Below are 19643 nucleotides of genomic sequence, written 5' to 3' on the forward strand. Positions count from 1 at the left end.
AGAGGATGAGATGGTTGCATGACATCACCAACTCAATGGACATGAGTTTGAGTAAACTCTGGGAGCTCGTGATGGACAGAGGTGCTGCTGCAGTCCATATGGTCTCAAAGAGTTGGACACGACTGAGCGACTGAACTGAACTGAACTCTGTGATTGAGCAGCATTTGCTCAAGTTAAAAAGGAAACAAAACCCCACAGATCCCAGTGTCATCATTTCGGTCTCTGCTTTCTCATAGATTAGGCATATTAAAATAAGCTTACGTGACACAGCTACATTTCACGTAAGGCTCTTTAGCCATGTTTTATATATGTCCTTTTAAGGAAACACTGATTGTCCCAGAAGAGTTGGTCACTGTGAAGGGTTTTTGAGGAGAGCCCTTAAAAGACCTGTTCTTTTCTAGACTCCAAAGCCAAGAAGATTCTGCCCAGCAGCTTTTCTGTCCCGAGTCTTCTAGTTGTTTGTTGTTCAGCTGCTAAGTCATTTGGACTCTTTGCAACCCCGTGAACTGCAGCATGCCAGGCTTTCCTGTCCTTCACCATCTCCTGGAGCTTACCATCTCATGGCCATAGAGTTGATGATGCCATCCAACCATCTCATTCTCTGTCGTCCCCTTCTCTTGCCCTCAGTCTTGCCCAGCATGGTTCTTTTCTAATGAGTCAGTTCTTTCCATCAGGTGGCAAAAGTATTGGAGTTTTAGCTTCAGCATCAGTCCTTCTAGAGGGTATTCAGGATTGATCTCCTTTTAGGATGGACTGGTTGGATCTCCTTGCAGTCCAAGGCTCTTCTCTTTGCTGCTCCTGAGAATAGCATGCTGAGATGTGAGAATCCTTTCTAGCTTCAGGCTTCCGGATGGATCCCCAGGGCAGCACAGGTGTACTCATTGTCCAAGTCGGGAAGGAGGATGCTTGCGGGGTCCTAGGAGTCAGGCTGGGACCAGGGGCAGAGCTTTGCCTGGCTCAGCAGCTGCTGGTGACCAGTGATGAGCTGAAGGAGCAGCTGAGACCTTCCCCCTATGTCAGGGGAAGTGTTGGGGCGGGAGCGGATTTTAGAGTATGAAAGTGGCAAAGCTAGGGTCGAGGAATTTTGAGACCAAAACATAACAATTAGGAAGAAGCCATGTGGAAAGATGGCTGCTGTCTGGCTGTATTCCCCCACTGCCCCCATCTCCTTATCTGTGTCTGCTGATCAGCTGTGATGTTACCGAGGCCGCCCTCGGTCTCTGATAGCCTGTCTGCCTGTCTCCACGACTGACTCATTCTTCTCCTTCTGAGATTACGGACATTTGATCACCTATCAATTCTTCCTGTCAAGACATATCCAAGGGAACCCAGGAAAAGGGGAGACAGAGAAGGGGAAGACTGTTAAAGATTGCCTATGTGCTCTCGGTGTCAGATCGTACTTACTAGCAGCGATTAAGAGTCATAATTTATACTCAGATCGAGCTTGGTGTTTCAGAAAAGCCATTTTACTTACACTTGTTAAAACTAAGTCAGAAAAGTCAGAGGATAAGAGAAAGCCCAGTGCTTGCTTGGTGCTAAGGAAAATATTTGCGTTGGGTCGCCCAGGGGTAGTTTTAATTCTTCCCCTAGATCATAATGGTTGCATTGCTGGTAAGTTGAGGCTGGAGCCACTGAGCACGACATATGTGCAGTGAGCCCTTGGCTGTGGTTTTCACCTCTCGTGGCCAGAATGGGGATGGTTTGTTCAGCTATGGACCTGAGACTGCGGTTCAGCTCTGGTACAGGCTGTCCGAGGGAGGCCCAGAGCTGGTCCTTCCTGTGCCGGGCCCAGACAGGACACCTGGGCTCCGCACACGGTTCAGGGCCCAGGCGGAGACTAGGACCAGTCATTTCCTGGATACTCACGCTGAGTCACTGTGTGTTGTTCAGGTTGCGTATGAAAGCAGGTAGACACAAAGGGCTGGAGAAGGCAATAGCACCCCATTCCAGTTTGCCTGGAAAATCCCATGGATGGAGGAGCCTGGAAGGCTGCAGTCCATGGGGTCGGTAAGGGTCGGACACGACTGAGCAACTTCATTTTCATGCTTTAGAGAAGGAAATGGCAACCCACTCCAGTGTTCTTGCCTGGAGAATCCCAGGGACGGGGGAGCCTGGTGGGCTACCGTCTATGGGGTTGCACAGTTGGACACAACTGAAGCAACTTAGCAGCAGCAGCAGACGCAAAGGGCAGGCAGAGGCTAGAGCCAGGAGTGCGGGTGGGGTGCTTTGCTAGTGGCAGTTCTGCATATGTTCATAACAGTTTCTTCTTTAAAAAAGGAAAAGCAGCTTTATGAGCTGTATTGTATATCATAAAATTCACCCATTCCATTTCTACAAGTCAGAGATTTCTAGTAGCTTTACCAAGGGTGCAGCCGCCACCTCGAATCAATTTGGGGACATTTCCTCTCCCTCCCCCCCCAACCGTAAGGTCCTTCCCATCCCCTCATAGTTAATCCCCATTTCACCCCCAGCCCCAGGCAACTACTGATCTACTTTCCATCTCTTTTGTAGTAATTTCACTAATTATGTTCTAATTAGAGAAGCAATAGCTTCTTATTTTAGATCATTTGAGTAACCCCAGAAAGAGAAGTGGCTGGAAGGAGGGCCGGAACCCCCTGGGTGGGATCCTCTCCGGGCTGCTCTTTCTAGCTTTTACCTTCCGCTGCACCCTCCGCCCACCTGGCTGAGGTGCTTTCCCTTCTGCTCTGTCCTGTGCCAGGATGCCCTCCACCCACCTCCCACAGCAGAGTCCTGCCCGTCTTTGAAGGTCCGTCCCATGTAATCTCCCGTCAGCAAAAGATTTCCCTGGTGTTGAAACTGAAAGCGATTGTCTCTTCTGAGCAATTCCGTGGTGTTCTATTTATGGCTCATAAGGGTTCCGTGTGGCACATACATGCTTCATCTTCCTTACTAAACGGTGAGTCATGAGGACCGAGCTTCTGTCTAATGCGTCTTTGTCTCCCAAGCCCTCTCACCTGCTCCATCTCCCATTGCTCCCTGAGGGCCCCGTGTGCCTCCTTCATCACTGTCATCACGGCTGTGATGGCTGTTGCGTGTCACACCCACCTTGTCCCCAGTGTCCAGCGTGAAAGCTGGCCCTGTGTTTGCACGTTCTTAGGTTTTTTACTCTAATGTTTAATTCTCGGGTGCTGAAGCCTAGTTTACCTCTTCTCACCTAATACCTGTCCTCACCTGACTTCTTATTTCAATTAAAAAAATAATAATAAATAATAATAAAGTCTTTTTTTTTTTTTTGGCCACACCACACAGCTTGTGAGATTTTAGTTCCCTGACCAGGGGTTGAACCCAGGCCCTCTGCAGTGAGAGTGCAGAGTCCTAACTACTGGACTGCCAGGGAATTCCCGATAACAGTCTTAAAATAGACATGTAAACAAATTCTGGGTGCTGTTCTTCTTCCCCTCTGTGCAGAACCTTGTTTTTCTCTCATTCATGCATGCACTCACACATAATGCACCTCTCGTAGAAACACACCAGAGTTCTTCCTAGAAACACAAGTTTTAATCAGCAAGCACCTTATTCTTTTTTTCCCCCAATGCACCGTGTATCTGTTTGTTCTGGTGTCTTTAGCTCAGCCTCCTGCCCTGAGCTGCTCTGACGCCCCCTCCCCAGGCCGTTCCAGCTGCCCTCAGTCTTACACTGGCCTCGTCCAGGCAGCACTCAGGACTAAACAGACCTGTCCGACTCTAGCCAGGACTCTGCAGTCCAGTGGGCGAAGGGGCAGAGTCAAGGCTTAGGAACTGGAACAGTCACGTTTTTTCCAAGCCCAAGTCAGCCCACCTGACTGCTCAGAACCACTGGTATCTGTACAGAGTCCAACATGTTGCATGTTGTGTGTCTTACACTTTCGTTTAATTCTTGGTGTCTACATATTTATGAAGACTCTTGAGAGTCCCTTGGACTGCAAGGAGATCAAGCCAGATTTTCCTAAAGGAAATCAACCCTGAATGTTCATTGGAAGGACTGATGCTGAAGCTGAAACTCCAGTCCTTTGGGCACCTGATTTGAGGAGCTGACTCATTGGAAAAGACCCTGATGCTGGGAAAGATTGAAGGCAGGAGGAAGAGAGCAGCAGAGGATGAGATGGTTGGATGGCATCACTGACTTGATGGACGTGAGTTTGAGTAGGCTCCGGGAGTTGATGATAGACAGGCAAGCCTGGCGTGCTGCAGTCCATGGGTTCGCAAAGAGCTGGACACGGCTTAACGACTAAACAACAATATATTCTTCCTCTGAGATGGCAAACATTGATTTGTTCATTTGTAGCCAGCTTTCTGCTGTCTGTAAAATAGGTGCTTGATAAATACATGGTGAATGAGTTAATGAATTCCCACATTCATAATGTGATGTTTAAAGCTATTAATGTATCTCTAGATTCTGTCTCTTATTGTTGTTCAGTTCAGTCACTCAGTCGAGTCTGACTCTTTGTCACCCCATGGACTGTAGCACGCCAGGCTTCCATGTCCTTCATCTTCCAGAGCTTGCTCAAACTCATGTCCATTGAGGCAGTGATGCCATCCAACCATCTTATCCTCTGTTGTCTCCTCCTGCCTTCAGTCTTTCCCAGCATCAGGGCCTTTTCCAATGAGTCAGTCGGCTCTTCACATCAGCTGGCCAAAGTATTGGAGCTTCAATATCAGTCCTTCCAATGAATGTTCAAGGTTGATTTCCTTTAGGATTGACTGGTTGGATCTCCTTGCAGTACAAGGAACTCTCAAAACTCTTCTCCAACACCACCAGTTCAAAAGCATCAATTCTTCAGTGTTCAGCCTTCTTTATGGTCCAACTCTCACATCCATATATGACTACTGGGAAAACCATAGCTTTGACTAGATGGACCTTGGTTGGCAAAGTGATGACTCTGCTTTTTAATTTGCTGTCTAGGTTTGTCATAGCTTTTCTTCCAAAGAGCAAGCATCTTTTAATTTCATGGCTGCAGTCACCATCTGCAGTGATTTTGGAGCCCAAGAAAATTAAGTCTGTCACTGTTTTCATTATTTACCCATCTGTTTGCCATGAAGTGATGAGACCGGATGCCAGGATCTTAGCTTTTTGAATGTTGAGTTTTAAGCCAGCTTTTTCACCCACCTCTTTCATCTTTGTCAAGAGGCTCTTTAGTTCCTCTTTGCTTTCTGCTGTAAGGGTGGTGTCATCTGCATATCTGAGGTTATTGATATTTCTCCCAGCAATCTTGATTCCAGCTTGTGCTTCAACCAGCTCGGCCTTTTGCTTGATGTACTCTGCATATAAGTTAAATAAGCAGGGCTACAATATACAGCCTTGGCATACTCCTTTCCCAATTTTGAACCAGTCCATTTTTCTGTGTCCTTGACCTACATACAGGTTTCTCAGGTGGCAGGTAAGGTGGTTTGGTATTCCCATCTCTTTAACAATTTTCCACAATTTGTTTTTCCTATGCTAAAGTCAAAGACTTTAGTTTAGTCAGTGAAGCAGAAGTAGATGAGTGCTATGGAGAACAGAAAAGGTTGAAGCCGTCCCTTAGCATTTGTGGCATGTGTGAGCTTGATAAGACGAATGCAGGGTGGAACCTGTTAAATCCCTTAAGATATTTTTAAAAATGAAAATCCTGGGTACTTCCTCAGTGGTCCAGTGGTTAAGAATCTGCCTTCCAATGCAGGGGACAGTGATTCAGTCCCTGCTCTGGGAACTAAGATCCCACATGCCACAGGGCAACTAAGCCCAAGTGCCACAACTAAATCCTGACATAGCCAAAAATAATAATTTTTTTTTTTTAGAGAATATATTGGAGGATCGGTGTGGGGGTGGGCATTGCTTCCTGCTGAGCAGTTGGGATTTTAATGAAAACGATGGCAACTGAGTCATCCTCATGGACGGGCAGGTTTTGGGCATCAAGGGCACAGGGAAGATTGTGAGCTCAGGATGGAGCACGTCATCCATGAACTTAGACTCCAGGGAGCATGAAACGAGAAAGATGTCTGTTCAGCTGGACATGGGAATGAAACGTGGCAAATAAGGTTGGACTATGAGGGTCGAGATGCAGAAATAGGTTTGGTTTTTACCATGGACACATGAGAGAAACCAGACAGCTGCAAGGAAGGGGTTGGGGCGGGCAGGGGAAGTGATGCCTCAAGCCCAGAAAACGGTCAGGGAGGTGAGAAGGCAGAGGGAGCGTGTGGACGGGTAGCAGCTGGAGAGGCTGGAGCCCCAGGAGGCAGGCTGAGTGCCGAGCTGGTGGGTGGAGACATGGGACACGTGTTGGGAAATCCAGGCGCGCTCGGTCAGGGTGAGTCACCTGTATGGCCTCACTTTAGACTCAGGTTTTCAGTATTTAAATCCGAACTCTCCAGGCTGATCCTGTCAAGTCATTGCTGAGGGCGTTGTGCTTCTGCCAGTGCATGCCGAGTTGAGCTGTGCAGCCTCAGACAAAAGTTACCCCAGAAGGCATTTCGGAGATGACAGTCATGACTTGACCATTTATCTGGCAGGGGAGGTGGCTGGTGCAGGCATGGTTACACACCTTGCTAGTAGTAGTTTTCAGGTAAATTTCTTCCTCCGTTTTGAAAGTTTATATGCTGCATAGTACATGGAAATCATATCCCACGTGGCTGTAAAAGTTGTGACTGTAGTTGGCCTTCCAGCCCAGGGTAATTCTACTAAAAGTGAAAGTTTCCTTTGTCGGGTTGTAAGAAGGAAGGGTCTTATGCAAGGCTCCTCTCTCCGTTGACGGTCCCGTAATTTCAGAGCAGGTCTCTGAAGTGACACAGGCACCCGCCACAGTGGACCGCGTGGCAGCTGTGCTGACTTGGGGAGCGTGTGCGGGGGAAGGTGAGGATGGAGAACCTCAGCTTTCTTTTTCCTGGGGAGGGACTCTTCATCAGGTTGAGAACCCAGGGACTCTGTGCCTTGAGCTTTCTTGCTCACTGAAGCTTGGTGTCTTCAAATTGGCTCACAGCTGAGTGACCAGAGGGGTCAGGCCACGAGTGTGTCAGGAGGCTTTGGTTCTCCTCGATTTAATCCATAGTGACAACTTGCTAAGCCACCATCTCTTGCCTTCTTGCTTCAGGGGGAAGAACAGGGGACCTCGAGACCACTTGTTCCCCCTTTTCTCACTTACACCTGCTTTTTCCAGCCACCCCCTCAGTGCTTGTTCACTCTCACTCTCTCACACACATTCTCTTTTAGTTTCCTTTGTTGGGGGCCATGCTGTGGAGACTGGGGGGGACTGTGGACCCCCAGAACTGACCAGAGCCACAGCCCCAGGGCATGGATGGAGCTGTGAGAGGAGGAAGTGTTGGGCTCCCGTTCCTGGATCTTTAAAGTGCTTCTGTCATTGATTTTTTTTTTTCCTTCATTGTAATGGTTATCTTTCCACAGACTTCATAACCCAGTAATAGGTTAATATTTTGTGAAATATAAACAGATATAGACTTTTCACTGTTAGGTTTTCATTCATAAGATGACATCATTACAGAGAATGTTAAGAATGATGGGGTTTTAGGGAAAGTTTATTACCACGTGTTCTCTTAACCTCCTTACTGTCCTTGCTTTAGATTAAAAAGGAAATGGAACGAGAATATTTTTATGTTTGTTTGTTTTTTTTTTTGTCTTTTAGATTCAGAACATGAACAACATAATCTCCTTCCCTCTGGACAGTTTGCTGAAGGGGGACCTGAAAGGAGTGAAAGGGGTATGACCTGTGGAGTCCTGTCTGGGGGGTGGTAGTCTAAGGACAGCATCACGGTCTTGCTGGCCCGTCCGGGCAGATACCCCTCGGGCCTTCCTGAGATGGCGGGACAGCTCCGTGCCACCTCGGGCTCCCTTGACTGGCCACCTTGGCACTACCATTCAGCCCTAACAGTGGTGACCCATGGCTTTCTCAGTCGTCCCGCTGGTGCTTGAGATGTGGGAGGGAAAAAAACAGGAAACTATGAACAACTATGGGCTCGGCTGGTGGATCAGGGAAGCCTGTGTGCAGTCCGGTTTTCCAGCTAGTCTGGCCCTGACTGGCCCCTGTACAGGTCCCTTGCAGGGACGTGGTCTCCCGGCTGGGAGATCAGTACCAGCAAGGCCTGAGCCACCTTCATTTTTCTATCCTGCAAAGGGCGCCCATCATTGAGGCCTCACCAGCCTCCCATAAACCCTCGAGCCGTGATCTGTGTCCTGAGCACGTGTGTGTAGGGCTCGAGTGCAGTGTGGGGCCAGGTGCTGAGCAGAAAGTTACTTGTGCATATCTCTGGCACAGACAGGTGTGTGAGACAAAAGGGAGACAGCCGTGCCCCAGTCCTTAGGAGGCCGAGTTCTCTGATCCCCAGCAGCCTCCGCAAGGCCAACGTGGCTGACCCGGGGTCTCTGCAGAGGCAAACCATGCACGGAGAGCTGTCAGGGCAGGGGAGTCTGGCTGGGTGAGCCGTTAGGAGTGAAGACACTGAGGAACGTTGCTCATCGTTCCCTGGGGCCCTGAAGAACATGTCAGGGGAGGCAGGCAGTAAAACGGGAGGGTGGAGTGCACAGGGCAGGTCATGCCCCGGGGCCTGCAAGTCCGGCCTGCCTGCAGCAGCCAGACGCAGTCCTGCCCCGTGGCCTGAGCCAGTGGGAGTGGAGGTGAAGCTGATGGGGTGGACTGGCCCCCTTTCTGCAGGCTGTAGGTGCCAGGCTGTGGAACTTGGGCCTTGTCAGAAGGCCGGAGAAGAGCCAGAGTTAGAAATCCCCGCAACAAAAGGGTTTTCTCTTCCAAAAGAGCCCTGTTAAAGGGAGCATATGAAGGTGGGAACAACTTGATGGAATTTCTGGCGGCTCAGTACATTGTTAAGTCAGGTTTCATCAGAGAATGTGAATCAGAATCGATCCCCTCGTAGCTCACATGGTAGAGAATCCGCCTGCAATGAGGGAGACCCGGGTTCGATTCCTGGGTCGGGAAGATCCCTCTGGAGAAGGAAATGGCGACTCACTCCAGTATTCTTGCCTGGAGAATCCCATGGATGGAGGAGCCTGGTGGGCTACACAGTCCATGGGGTCACAAAGAGTCCAACACAACTGAACGCCTAAACCATCAGGTCACAGGAGACAGTCAATGGCTTTTATGTTCTTGTTTTGGGGCCCACGTCAGGGTGTATTTAGATTCCTGTATTAATTGAAAAAAAAGAGTCAGAGTCCTTTTATTTCAGAGGGATAAATACTTGCAGATTAAATGTTATGTCTGTCTGGGTTTAATTTCAGAATGATTCTAGGGCAGAGGGCAGGGTCTAGGTGAAACAGGACGTGCTAAGTTGATAACTCATTGTAACTGGCACATTATACAATTCCCTCCTCTTCTTTCTGTGTGCATTTTGTATATTCTATGATAAAAATTTCTTAGAAAAGAAATGCCACCACTAGTCTAATTAAAAAGCCTGTACTTAGAGCTTAGACTTTTTATTTTTCATGGGATCACATATGTCATTTATCACAGAAATTAATACTCCTTTCAGGGCTAGTCTTGGGAGACGTTAAGTTTATCTTGCCCAGAAGTTCATGATTAGTCCAGTTTAATTTATGCCTCTCTGTTTACAGGATTTGAAGAAGCCTTTTGATAAAGCTTGGAAGGACTATGAAACAAAAATGTGAGTGTTTTTGTTTTAAAAAATAAGCGTGGGTAACTTGAGCCTTTAATTTAAGATCGCGCTTTTATTGCTTAAAGGTATTGTCTGAATGAACCTTAATCCAGGAAAGAATTCACCCAGAACTGTGTTGCCCTGTTCTGCTGTGATTCTAGATATTTCCTTCCGTGCCGGGTGTCTGCCTTCCTGATGTTAACCTCTTCAGACAGGCTTCTCTTGTCCCTCCTCTTCTGTCCTATGACTGCCTGCCTGTTGTTTTCAGGAATGTTAATTGACTGTTGCTGGTTGACTGCTGCTGGTTTAGGCAGCTGTTGTAACATTTCTGATCACAGTTTCTCGATTCCTGGAGTGGAGAGGATCGAGCTAGCTAGAACTGGGTGAGCGATGGTGGGGATAATGGTTTCGGTTATTTTAAATACCTGAGAAGCAGAAAATATGTTTTAATGCCTCGTGCTTGCTTTGTAATGGCTGTGCATTGGGTAATAGACTTTTCTCAGTGGAAATAGAAACTTTTATTTGAAGCCATCTGGGAAAGTGGGAAGTGTTCAGAAGAAAGCTTTCTCAGATGTCGCTGTTGTTGGCCAGTTGCTAAGTCCGGTCCGACTCTTGGTGACCCCGTGGACTGCAGCACACCAGCCTCCCCGGTCGTTCACTGTCTCCTGGAATTTGCTCAGATTCACATCCATTGAGTTGGTGATGCCATCTAGTCATCTCATCCTCTGCTGCTCCATTCTCCTTTTGCCAATTTAATCTTTCCCAACATCAGGGTCTTTTCCAATGAGTCAGTCTTTTCCAAACAGGTGGCCAAAGTGTTGGAGCTTCAGCATCAGTCCTTCCAGTGAACATTCAGGGTTGATTTCCTTTAGGACTGACCGGTTTGATCTCCTTGCAGTCCAGGGGATTCTCAAGAGTTTTCTCCAGCCCTACAGTTTGAAAGCATCGATTCTTCAGTGCTCAGCCTTCCTTATGGTCCAACTCTCACATCCATACATAACTACCAGAAGAACCATAGCTTTGACTGTACGGACCTTTGTCAGCAAAATGATATCTCTGCTTTTTAATATGCCATCTAGGTGAGTCATAGTTTTCCTTCCAAGGAGCAAATGTCTTGTAATATCATGACTTGCAGTCACTGTTCACAGTGATTTTGGAGTCTAAGAAAATAAAATCTGTCACTGCTTCCACCCTTTCCCCTTCTATTCCATGAAGTGATGGGACTGGATGCCATGATCTTAGTTTCTTGAATGTTGAATTTCAGGCCAGCTTTTTCACTCTCCTTTTTCATCCTCATAAAGAGACTCCTTAGTGCCTCTTCACTTTCAGCTATAAAGGTGGTATCATGTCTATCTGAGGTTGCTGGTATTTCTCCTGGCAATCAGATGTAGCTACAGGTAGGTAATTGGGTTTGTTTGTTTTTACCAGCCACAGGCATCTGTTCAGAGGTGGAGGATCACAAGGCTCATACCAAGCAATACCAGATCCTTGGTGCTCATCCTGTCCTAGAAATCTAAAGTTCCTGTACTCCAGATTCTGGAGTTTTTCTAACGGTGCACATTCACATATTAACACAGATTATTAAACCAGAATGCTTTGAAGGTTGCCTCAACCCAGAGAGGCTCCAAACTCACTATGCTTGGCCTGTTAGCATCCTGCATCCACGCGCCAATTCAGTTCAGTAAATAAGAAGGTGATCCAAATTCCTACTTTATAGACGGGATACCAGGCCTCAGTATTTGCTCTGGTCAGTCGCAAGGGACAATTGAGCCAAGGGCAGGACGTGGGTTTGCCCACTTCCATTCAGCTGCTGTTGCTGCCAGACTCCCGGCCCTTAGAGAAAATGCTTCTGTGCATTTCTGAACCCGGGACGGGAGGGGGTCTCTGAGGAGGATTGCTGGAGAGAGTCTTCTGGTTCTGAAAGCGAAAGGTTTGAAAGAAGAATGAGATCAAATTCTATAAACTCAGGACACACATAGATATGTTGAGGACTCACAAAATCCCAGAGTTGGAGGACAAATGAGCACCACCCTTTAAAACTCAGAGTAATTGTGGTGCTGGAGAAGGCTCTTGAGAGTCCCTTGGACTCCAAGATCAAACCAGTCAATCCTAAATGAAACCAACCCTGAATATTCACTGGAAGGACTGATGTTGACGCTCCAATCCTTTGGCCACCTGATGGAAAGAGCCGACTCATTGAAAAGACCTTGATGCTGGGAAGGACTGAGGGCAGGAGGAGAAGGGGACGACAGAAGACAAGAAGGTTGGATGACCTCATTGACATCATCATGAGTTTGAGCAAACTCCAGGAGATGGTGGAGGACAGGGAAGCCTGGTGCGCCGCAGTTCATGGGGTCATAAAGACTTAGCAACTGAAAAATAACAACAACAATCCTGGGATAAATTTTAAAATTCACTCTATCCACTTATGTGTGAGACTAGATTATCCTGAGAGGCCCTGTGATGTGTAACAAACAGCTTTAAGACATCTTTAAAATTCCTGGCCTGCAGTTCCATACCTGACCATTTTGAGAGTGACCGACGTCTGGACTGGATCTCAGGCCCTTTGCAGTAGCGGTGGCTTCAGGGATGCCTCGGGGCTGTGTAATTGTCCTGTGACCTCAGGGGCCTCCAGTCACACTCCCTCCTGGGGCATGAGTCATCCTGCAGCAATATCTCTACCAGGTGGTCACCTGCTACTCACCCATTCAAGTCGGTGACTGTCTACTGTGCGCCTAGTGCTGTGCTTCAAATAAAAAACAAGAATTAGAAGCTCTGTTTCTTACCTCTTCTTAAATACCCCCTCTGGGTCCAATGGGGACTCTGGACCCAGAGGAACCCATTTCATGCTGAACACTTTCTGAGGACCATGGCTTGTGTAGTGTTGGTGTCTGCCTTGGGTGCTGTGCCAAGAGTCTCTGCCCTTCTCTTGGTGGTAGCCTTGACACTTCTGAGTGCTTTCTGTGGCTTTTGTTTAGTTTCCTTTTTCTCCCGAATAAAAGTCTAATTAGTATTTTAAGCCCTTCCTAACTAATGTGACTTGTAGTTACCCTGGTCCCTCGTCTCAGGACACACTCCAGAGAGGGGTCCGCTGGTACCCTTTACCGGATGCTGGACTCAGGAGCATAGTCAAGCAGGAGATAAAGACAGAGGGGAATAAAGCTTAAAAACGGGAAAGGCCGTCTGTTTCCTTCTGTGACTGTGAAAGTGTTAGAGCTCAGTTGTATCCAACTCTTCGCAACCCCATGGACTATAGCTCCCCCCAGGCTCCTTTCTCCATGGAATTCTCAAGACAGAAATACTGGAGTGGGTTGTCAGTTTCCTTCTCCAGGGCATCTTCCCAACCAGGGGATTGAACCCAAGTCTCCTGCATGGCAGGCAGACTCTTTACCATCTGAGCCAGCAGAGAAGTCCTCTGTGACTGTGAGCACTGTCCTAGTGGAGTTGCTTTGGAAGCATTTGCTGAGTTCAATACTCAACAGAAAGGGCCAAGATGGATATTTTGGGGGACAATTCGCATCTTTTCTTCCCAGTGAGTTCAAGTCCGTCCTGGGCCGAGGCATCTCGGGGAGCATTTGTGTCCAGGGTGGGCGTCAGGATCACAGAGGAGACTCCAAGTCTAGAGGTGTCTTGACTGATTCTCTTGCTTTTCCGCGTGTTAGAACCAAGATAGAAAAGGAGAAGAAGGAACACGCCAAGCTCCATGGGATGATCCGCACGGAGATCAGCGGGGCTGAGATCGCCGAGGAGATGGAGAAGGAGCGGCGCTACTTCCAGCTGCAGATGTGCGAGGTGGGCGTGCAAGGTGGGCGGGCAAGGTGGGCGGGCAGGGCCCCCCAGAGGCCTCGGGGCCAGCGCTGAGGTGCTGTGGATGCTGTTGGCCACTTTCTGTCCCTCAGGGAGCCTTAGGCTCCTGGAGTGTGGGATTAGATTAATCTGACATCAACATTTATTAAAGGTAGGGAAAGACTCATTTGAAAGATGGAGGAGGAAATGGCAACCCACTCCAGTATCCTTGCTTGGGAAATCCCGTGGACAGAGGAGCCTGGTGGGCTACAGTCCATGGGGTAGCAAGAGTCGGACGTGACTTAGCTACTAAACAACAGAACTTGCAAGAAGGTTCTTTCTGCCTCACGCAGATCCTCCTGGAAATACTTCTCCGCTTTAAGTCAGCTAGAATACCCCCTTAAAGTGAAGTCGCTTAGTCGTGTCCGACTCTTTGTGACCCCAAGGATTGTAGCCTACCAGGCCCCTCCATCCATGGAATTTTCCACTCAAAATTACTGTAGTGGGTTGCTGTTTCCTTCTCCAGGGGATCCTCCCGACCCAGGGATCGAACCTGGGTTTCCTGCATTGCAGGCACATGCTTTACCATCTGAGCCATCAGGGAAGCCAGAATACCCCCTTAGGTGCTTTTAAGGAGGTACCGGGGCGGTGAGATCCCCTCCCCCCACAGCCATGGTCCCCTATGTGAGCGTGAGGGTCTGTTTCCAGAAGCCCCTGCCTCTGCAAGTGTCTGCCCCCCAACCCCACCCTGGGCTCCACCTGCTCTGGGTAGGGACACTCCCAAGGCCTGAAGTCCTCTGTCCCACTCTTCCTGCAGCCTGAGTCCTCACCTCCAGGAGAGGAAAACGGCAGGACTGACACTCAGAACTTTTCTTTGCTGGAGGCTCAGGGATGGAAAGGCCCCAAGACCAGCCATGCAAGCCTTTGCTTCCAGCCTTTTTTTCATGCCTTGGTTGGGGGTCTGTTGGTCGAAACAGCTCCTTAAAACAGTTCCCCCCTCGCCCGAGGGCTCATGCCTCCAGGTGGTGGCAGTGGAGTATCCGTGCTTGGTGGCGTTTGTGTTCCCCCACAGCAGTGCAGACGTACGTTTTGAGTGTGCCTGTGCAGGGGTGATGTTTGTGACAGGCACCGAGACTCGGTTCAGCCAGCTCTCCATTCCCTGTAAGCCATCCACAGCAAAGCTTATCAAAAGGCACTTTGTGATTTTAGGATGTTTGTTAATTGCAGCAAGCACCTAGCCTTTCCATATGTGTATCTTAGGAGTGTATTTAAATGACTTTCTATTCCCAGAGCACAGCAAGTGGTCCACAGAGGAGAATCCATCCCTGCGACGAGAGACGTTTGTCTGACATTAGTACAGCCACACCGACTCTCTTTTGGTTTCTGTTTGCATGGGATTTCTTTTTCCAGCCTTTTACTTTCAACTTACGCATATCTTTGGCTCTGAAGTGTGTTTCCTGTGGGCAACCTATATTTGGGTCATTTTTTTTTAATCCAGTCTGACAATCTCTGCCTTTTGATGGGATTCTTTAATCATTCACACTTGATGTTACTGTGTATGTGGTTGCGATAGTAACATCAAAAAAGTCTTTTACTTTTTTTTTTTTAATGTTTTAGGTCTTTTTTGTTCCTCTGTCTCTCCATTGCTGCTTTGTTTTTCATTACGTGAATATTTATTTATTTATTTTTATTTTAATTTTTTTATTTTTTTTTACGTGAATATTTAGAAAGGTGTAACTGGGCTCAAAGTGTTCCTGTAGATAGGAGAGTGGATGATCTTATCCACATGCTGTTGTATTACAGCAGGCATCACTTAGACTAACACCTGCCTAGCCCATTTCTCACAGTGCTGGAGAAACGAGCCCGGACGACAGGAGACGACAGGGATGAGGAAGCAAAACCACTGCATGTCATGCAGACACAGGGCGTTGCTTTTATTGAAGTGGGATAAAATGAAGTAGCAGTGTTTCACGGAGAGTGGATTTGGAGGGCCGTGTGTGTGAGTTCAGGTTCTGCTCCCTCTTTGGCTGGTGAGGAGGACAGCTGTCGACCTGAACTCTGCAGGACTGCTTACTCAAGTACATTTAGGGACGAGAGACCCAGCCTGGGTGTTACTGGCATTTCCTCCTGGTGAGGGTGTGCTTTCTGCAGCATGCACCTGGTGTGCACCCAGCACTGGGGCTTGTCCTTGTCTGGGCGAATGGGCTGTGAGGACTGCCAGATGGGTTATTTTATTGGAAAGGCGCTATCTACCCGACGCCACTAAGTCACACACATGAGTTGTGTTTTGGGCGGGTCCCCAGTCTGTGCTGAGCATCACAGGGTCCCCGCTCTGCAGAGCTGGCTGGGGCAGGGCCCGGCGCTGTGTGCAGACACAAAAGTGGAGGTGGGCCAGCAGGCTATGAGGTTGGAGTTTGCAGAGCAGGACGCATCTGATGAAGCTGCAGACGCTGACCAGCCAGACCTGGGCTCGAAAGAGAGTGTGTCTGAAAAGCAGTCCCCAAGAACCCGCCCCCTCAGAGTGAAGACTGCTGGAGTTACGGTGGCTTTAAAATCATTCAACCGCTTCCTCAAACTGAAGCCCTTGAGCTTTGTAAATGCTCAACGTTGTTCAGGTGTTTACCATTTTAGTTGCCTCGGATCTAATGTAGAAAAGTGACTTTCAGGTGTTTATTCTAGACCTGTGGGATTTTTTTCTTCAAAACACATTTTATAAAGACATTCAGTATGCCAGATCGGTAATACAGATGACTAGAGAATGTATGAGAGATCTGCTCTTGCTTTTCTTATGATTATAAAAATATGTGCTTTAAAACATTGGTCAGTATATATGTGTGTGTATGTATACGTGTGCATGCACACGTGCTTAGTGGCTCAGTTGTGTCTGACTTTTTGCAACCCTACGGACTGTAGCCCGCCAGGCTCCTCTGTCCATGGGGATTCTCCAGGCAAGGATACTGGAGTGGATTGCCATGCCCTCCTCCAGGGGATCTTCCTGACCCAGGGATTGAAGCTGTGTCTCTTATGTCTCCTGCATTGGGAGGCGGGTTCTTAACCACTAGAACCACCTGGGAACCCCGTGTATATATGTGTATACGCATAAAAGAAATTAAAAGTCACTACAGATTTTACTTATTAAGGTAACCACCTTGACATTTAGCTGCACATCTTCCAGATGTCCCTGGTACACATATGTTAAAGACAGTTTGTATAACCAGGATCATTCTCTACTGCTGCTTTGTATTCTGATTATTTTCACTCACTAGTGTGCCACAGACATTTTTGCACATCAGGAAGTCTCTGCTTTATTGGCTTAATTACTAATAGCCCTTCTTTCTATGGATGCGCCACACTTTAGTTCCCCATTCATTACATTTGACTTGTTGCCACTTTTCACTTTTACAGGCAAGTCTGCAATGAACCTTCTTTTCCATTCATCTTTGTAAATTTTTATGATTGTCTTCTTAGAAGAAGAAATACCCGAAAGTAGAATTTCCAGGTCAAAGGGCACATGGATTTTAACATTGACACATGGCCAAACATCTCATTCACCATCTAACCATTTTGCTACATTGCCAGATATCTTATTTAATTAACAGTGAATAAGTATCAGAAAGGAGGGAGATGAGGACGTAAAGGCAATGATGTAGTTACCGTTTCAGAGCTGCCAGGCAGGACACTTGAAGGTGAGTTTCCCAGGTTACAGCTGAGACGCCCGTGGTCAGTGGCGGTCAGCAGCTCTCTAGGGGGCTTTCAGCCTTAGAGGTGACTTATTCTCAGGATTATAAATATCTCCTATTTTGATAGTGAAGGGACAGGGAATTTATGGGATCTTTTGTTCTATAAACTCTTTAGTTCAGTTCAGTTCAGTCGCTCAGTCGTGTACGACTCTTTGCAACCCGATGAATCGCAGCACACCAGGCCTCCCTGTCCATCACCATCTCCCGGAGTTCACGCAGACTCACATCCATCGAGTCCGTGATGCCATCCAGCCATCTCATCCTCTGTCGTCCCCTTCTCCTCCTGCCCCCAATCCCTCCCAGCATCAGAGTCTTTTCCAATGAGTCAACTCTTCACATGAGGTGGCCAAAGTACTGGAGCTTCAGCTTTAGCATCATTCCTTCCAAAGAAATCCCAGAGTTGATCTCCTTCAGAATGGACTGGTTGGATCTCCTTGCAGTCCAAGGGACTCTCAAGAGTCTTCTCGAACACCACAGTTCAAAAGCATCGATTCTTCGGCGCTCAGATAGGCATCCTGATACCAGTTCTGTACATCCCTGGGGTTTCCTCCTGTCTTGTGATTGGTAATGAATTCTCCAAGTTAAAAAAGATTTTAATTTATTTGAATTTAAACTTTTTAAAATGTTTATTTAAAGTGTTGGGGAAGTGTTTCAATGTCAGAGATGTGGAGACAAAGCCTTAACTACAGCAGCAGCAGTTAGTGTTTAGACCGTGACCTACCTGAAGAAAGGGCCCTGGAACAGGGGATGTGGGCAGCAGAGGCCAGAAGGTGGAACCCTTTCATTCTAACCATCCTCACTCTTCCATGCAACTGGGGCAAAAGTTTCCCCTAGCTGGTTAAGACAGAATGTTTTATTGCAGGGAGTTCTTGGCACTTAAAACTAAGTATTTGATTACCCAAAGGTCAGGTAATTCATGTGGCACCAAAATAAAAGAAGCATTTAGTTGTGGCATTCAGAAAATATTAAGCATCTATCATGAGCCCTACCCATAATACAGGATGTCAGAGAAGGCAGGGAGGTGACCTGCCCTCAGAAGTTCATGTTCAGCTCATATACTGTTTCTATGACATTTCCTCTGTGTGTGTGTTTTTTTTAAACAGTATCTGCTGAAGGTCAATGAAATTAAGATTAAAAAGGGAGTGGATTTACTTCAGAATCTGATCAAGTATTTTCACGCTCAATGCAAGTAAGTTCTTGGTTCTTTTCCTTCATTATCATGGTATTTCAGATGTTTCTTTCTTTACGGCAGCTTCTTGGAGATCTGTAGTAGTATGCTGAGGAAAGTATGCATGTATTTAAAAATATACTAGTAAATAAGTAAAAAGAGTGAAACAGTGAGGCATGCTGCAACACAGATGAACCTTCAAAACACATAAAGTGAAAGAAGCCAGAAACAGAAGACCACAGACTGAATGAGTCCACTTACTTGAAAGATCGGAAATGGGCTTGAGGGGAGCGGGGGAGGGGAACGACTCCCAGGGGTATGGGGTTTTTTGGGGGGTAATGAAAATATTCTGGAATTAGAGCTGATGATTTCTCAACTTTGTGAATAAATATACTAAACCCCGCTGAATCGTATGTTTTAAAAGGTTGAATTTTACAGTTTGAGAATTATATCTCAAAAACTAAAAAATAATATAAAAATCTACATTACTTTATCAAATATACTTTTTTTTTGATAAAGTGCCAAATTAGTTTGATTCTTGGATGTTCTTTTTGTTGAAAGAGAAGTGAGATGGTGTTAATGCAGAGTCTTAAATTAGGAGAATACTTCCATGTATTACTGATCTATAAAGCAGATGATGTGCTAAGCAGAGGCGGCTGTCTGGGGAGAGAGGGAGAAACGTTCAGGTTCAGGGGACTGCTCACGTGTTCATCTTCGCTGTGTCTATCAGCCCTCCACTCCTGGGGCCTCATCTCTTGGCCTCATTGCCTTTCCCATTCCTCAGCCTGCATCTCACTGTTGACGTGAACAGGCTGCGGGCTAATTCACTGCTGCTGCTGCTGGGTGTGTGCTGTGTTTTGGGAGCCCCCTGAGATGCTGGAGACGGGGTGGTGTACGTCCCAGGCACAGCGCCTGCTGGAGCAAGACGCAGGCAAACCCACGTATAATCGGACACTTCTCAAAGTGTTCTGAAGTACCTGAGTCTGAGAAAGAATAAAACAGAAAGAGCTAATTTAGATTGAGACAGAGGGCAGAGATTTCTTCTCTGTTTCGTCCTTGCTGTGGTTTCCAGCTGGCAGAGCACAGCGCCTGGCCCACAGGAGGTGTTCAGATTCTCGAGTTACCTGCAGGTCTCTCCCAGGGATGTGGATTCTGGGGTCAGAGGGACGTGGAGGGGCCGGCAGGTGGAGAGCAGGGGAAGAACCTACCAGGCAGGGTCAGGGTCTCGAGGCAGGAGGGAGGCCAGCCCGCCTGAAGCCTTGTGAGCGAAGTGAAGCTGCATGGGAAAGCTGGAGGCGGGCACAGCCTGGCATCTTGTCCCACACGTATGGGGAGGCGAGCAAAGTTTTAAGCAGAGGA

The 19643-nt window shown here is 47.5% G+C and overlaps 1 protein-coding gene across 1 annotated transcript in view; it reads left to right on the plus strand.

Moving 5' to 3' along the window:
• ASAP2 (ArfGAP with SH3 domain, ankyrin repeat and PH domain 2) overlaps positions 1-19643 on the plus strand; it is a 157732-nt gene that overhangs the window by 76975 nt on the left and 61114 nt on the right. The window contains exons 4-7 of the mRNA XM_068983251.1: positions 7613-7687; positions 9550-9599; positions 13253-13382; positions 18220-18305. Of these exons, the coding sequence (XP_068839352.1) occupies positions 7613-7687; positions 9550-9599; positions 13253-13382; positions 18220-18305 (341 nt within the window). The remainder of the gene's footprint in view (positions 1-7612; positions 7688-9549; positions 9600-13252; positions 13383-18219; positions 18306-19643) is intronic.

Source organism: Capricornis sumatraensis, chromosome 1 (assembly GCF_032405125.1).
Source record: "Capricornis sumatraensis isolate serow.1 chromosome 1, serow.2, whole genome shotgun sequence".
Lineage (NCBI taxonomy): Eukaryota > Metazoa > Chordata > Mammalia > Artiodactyla > Bovidae > Capricornis > Capricornis sumatraensis.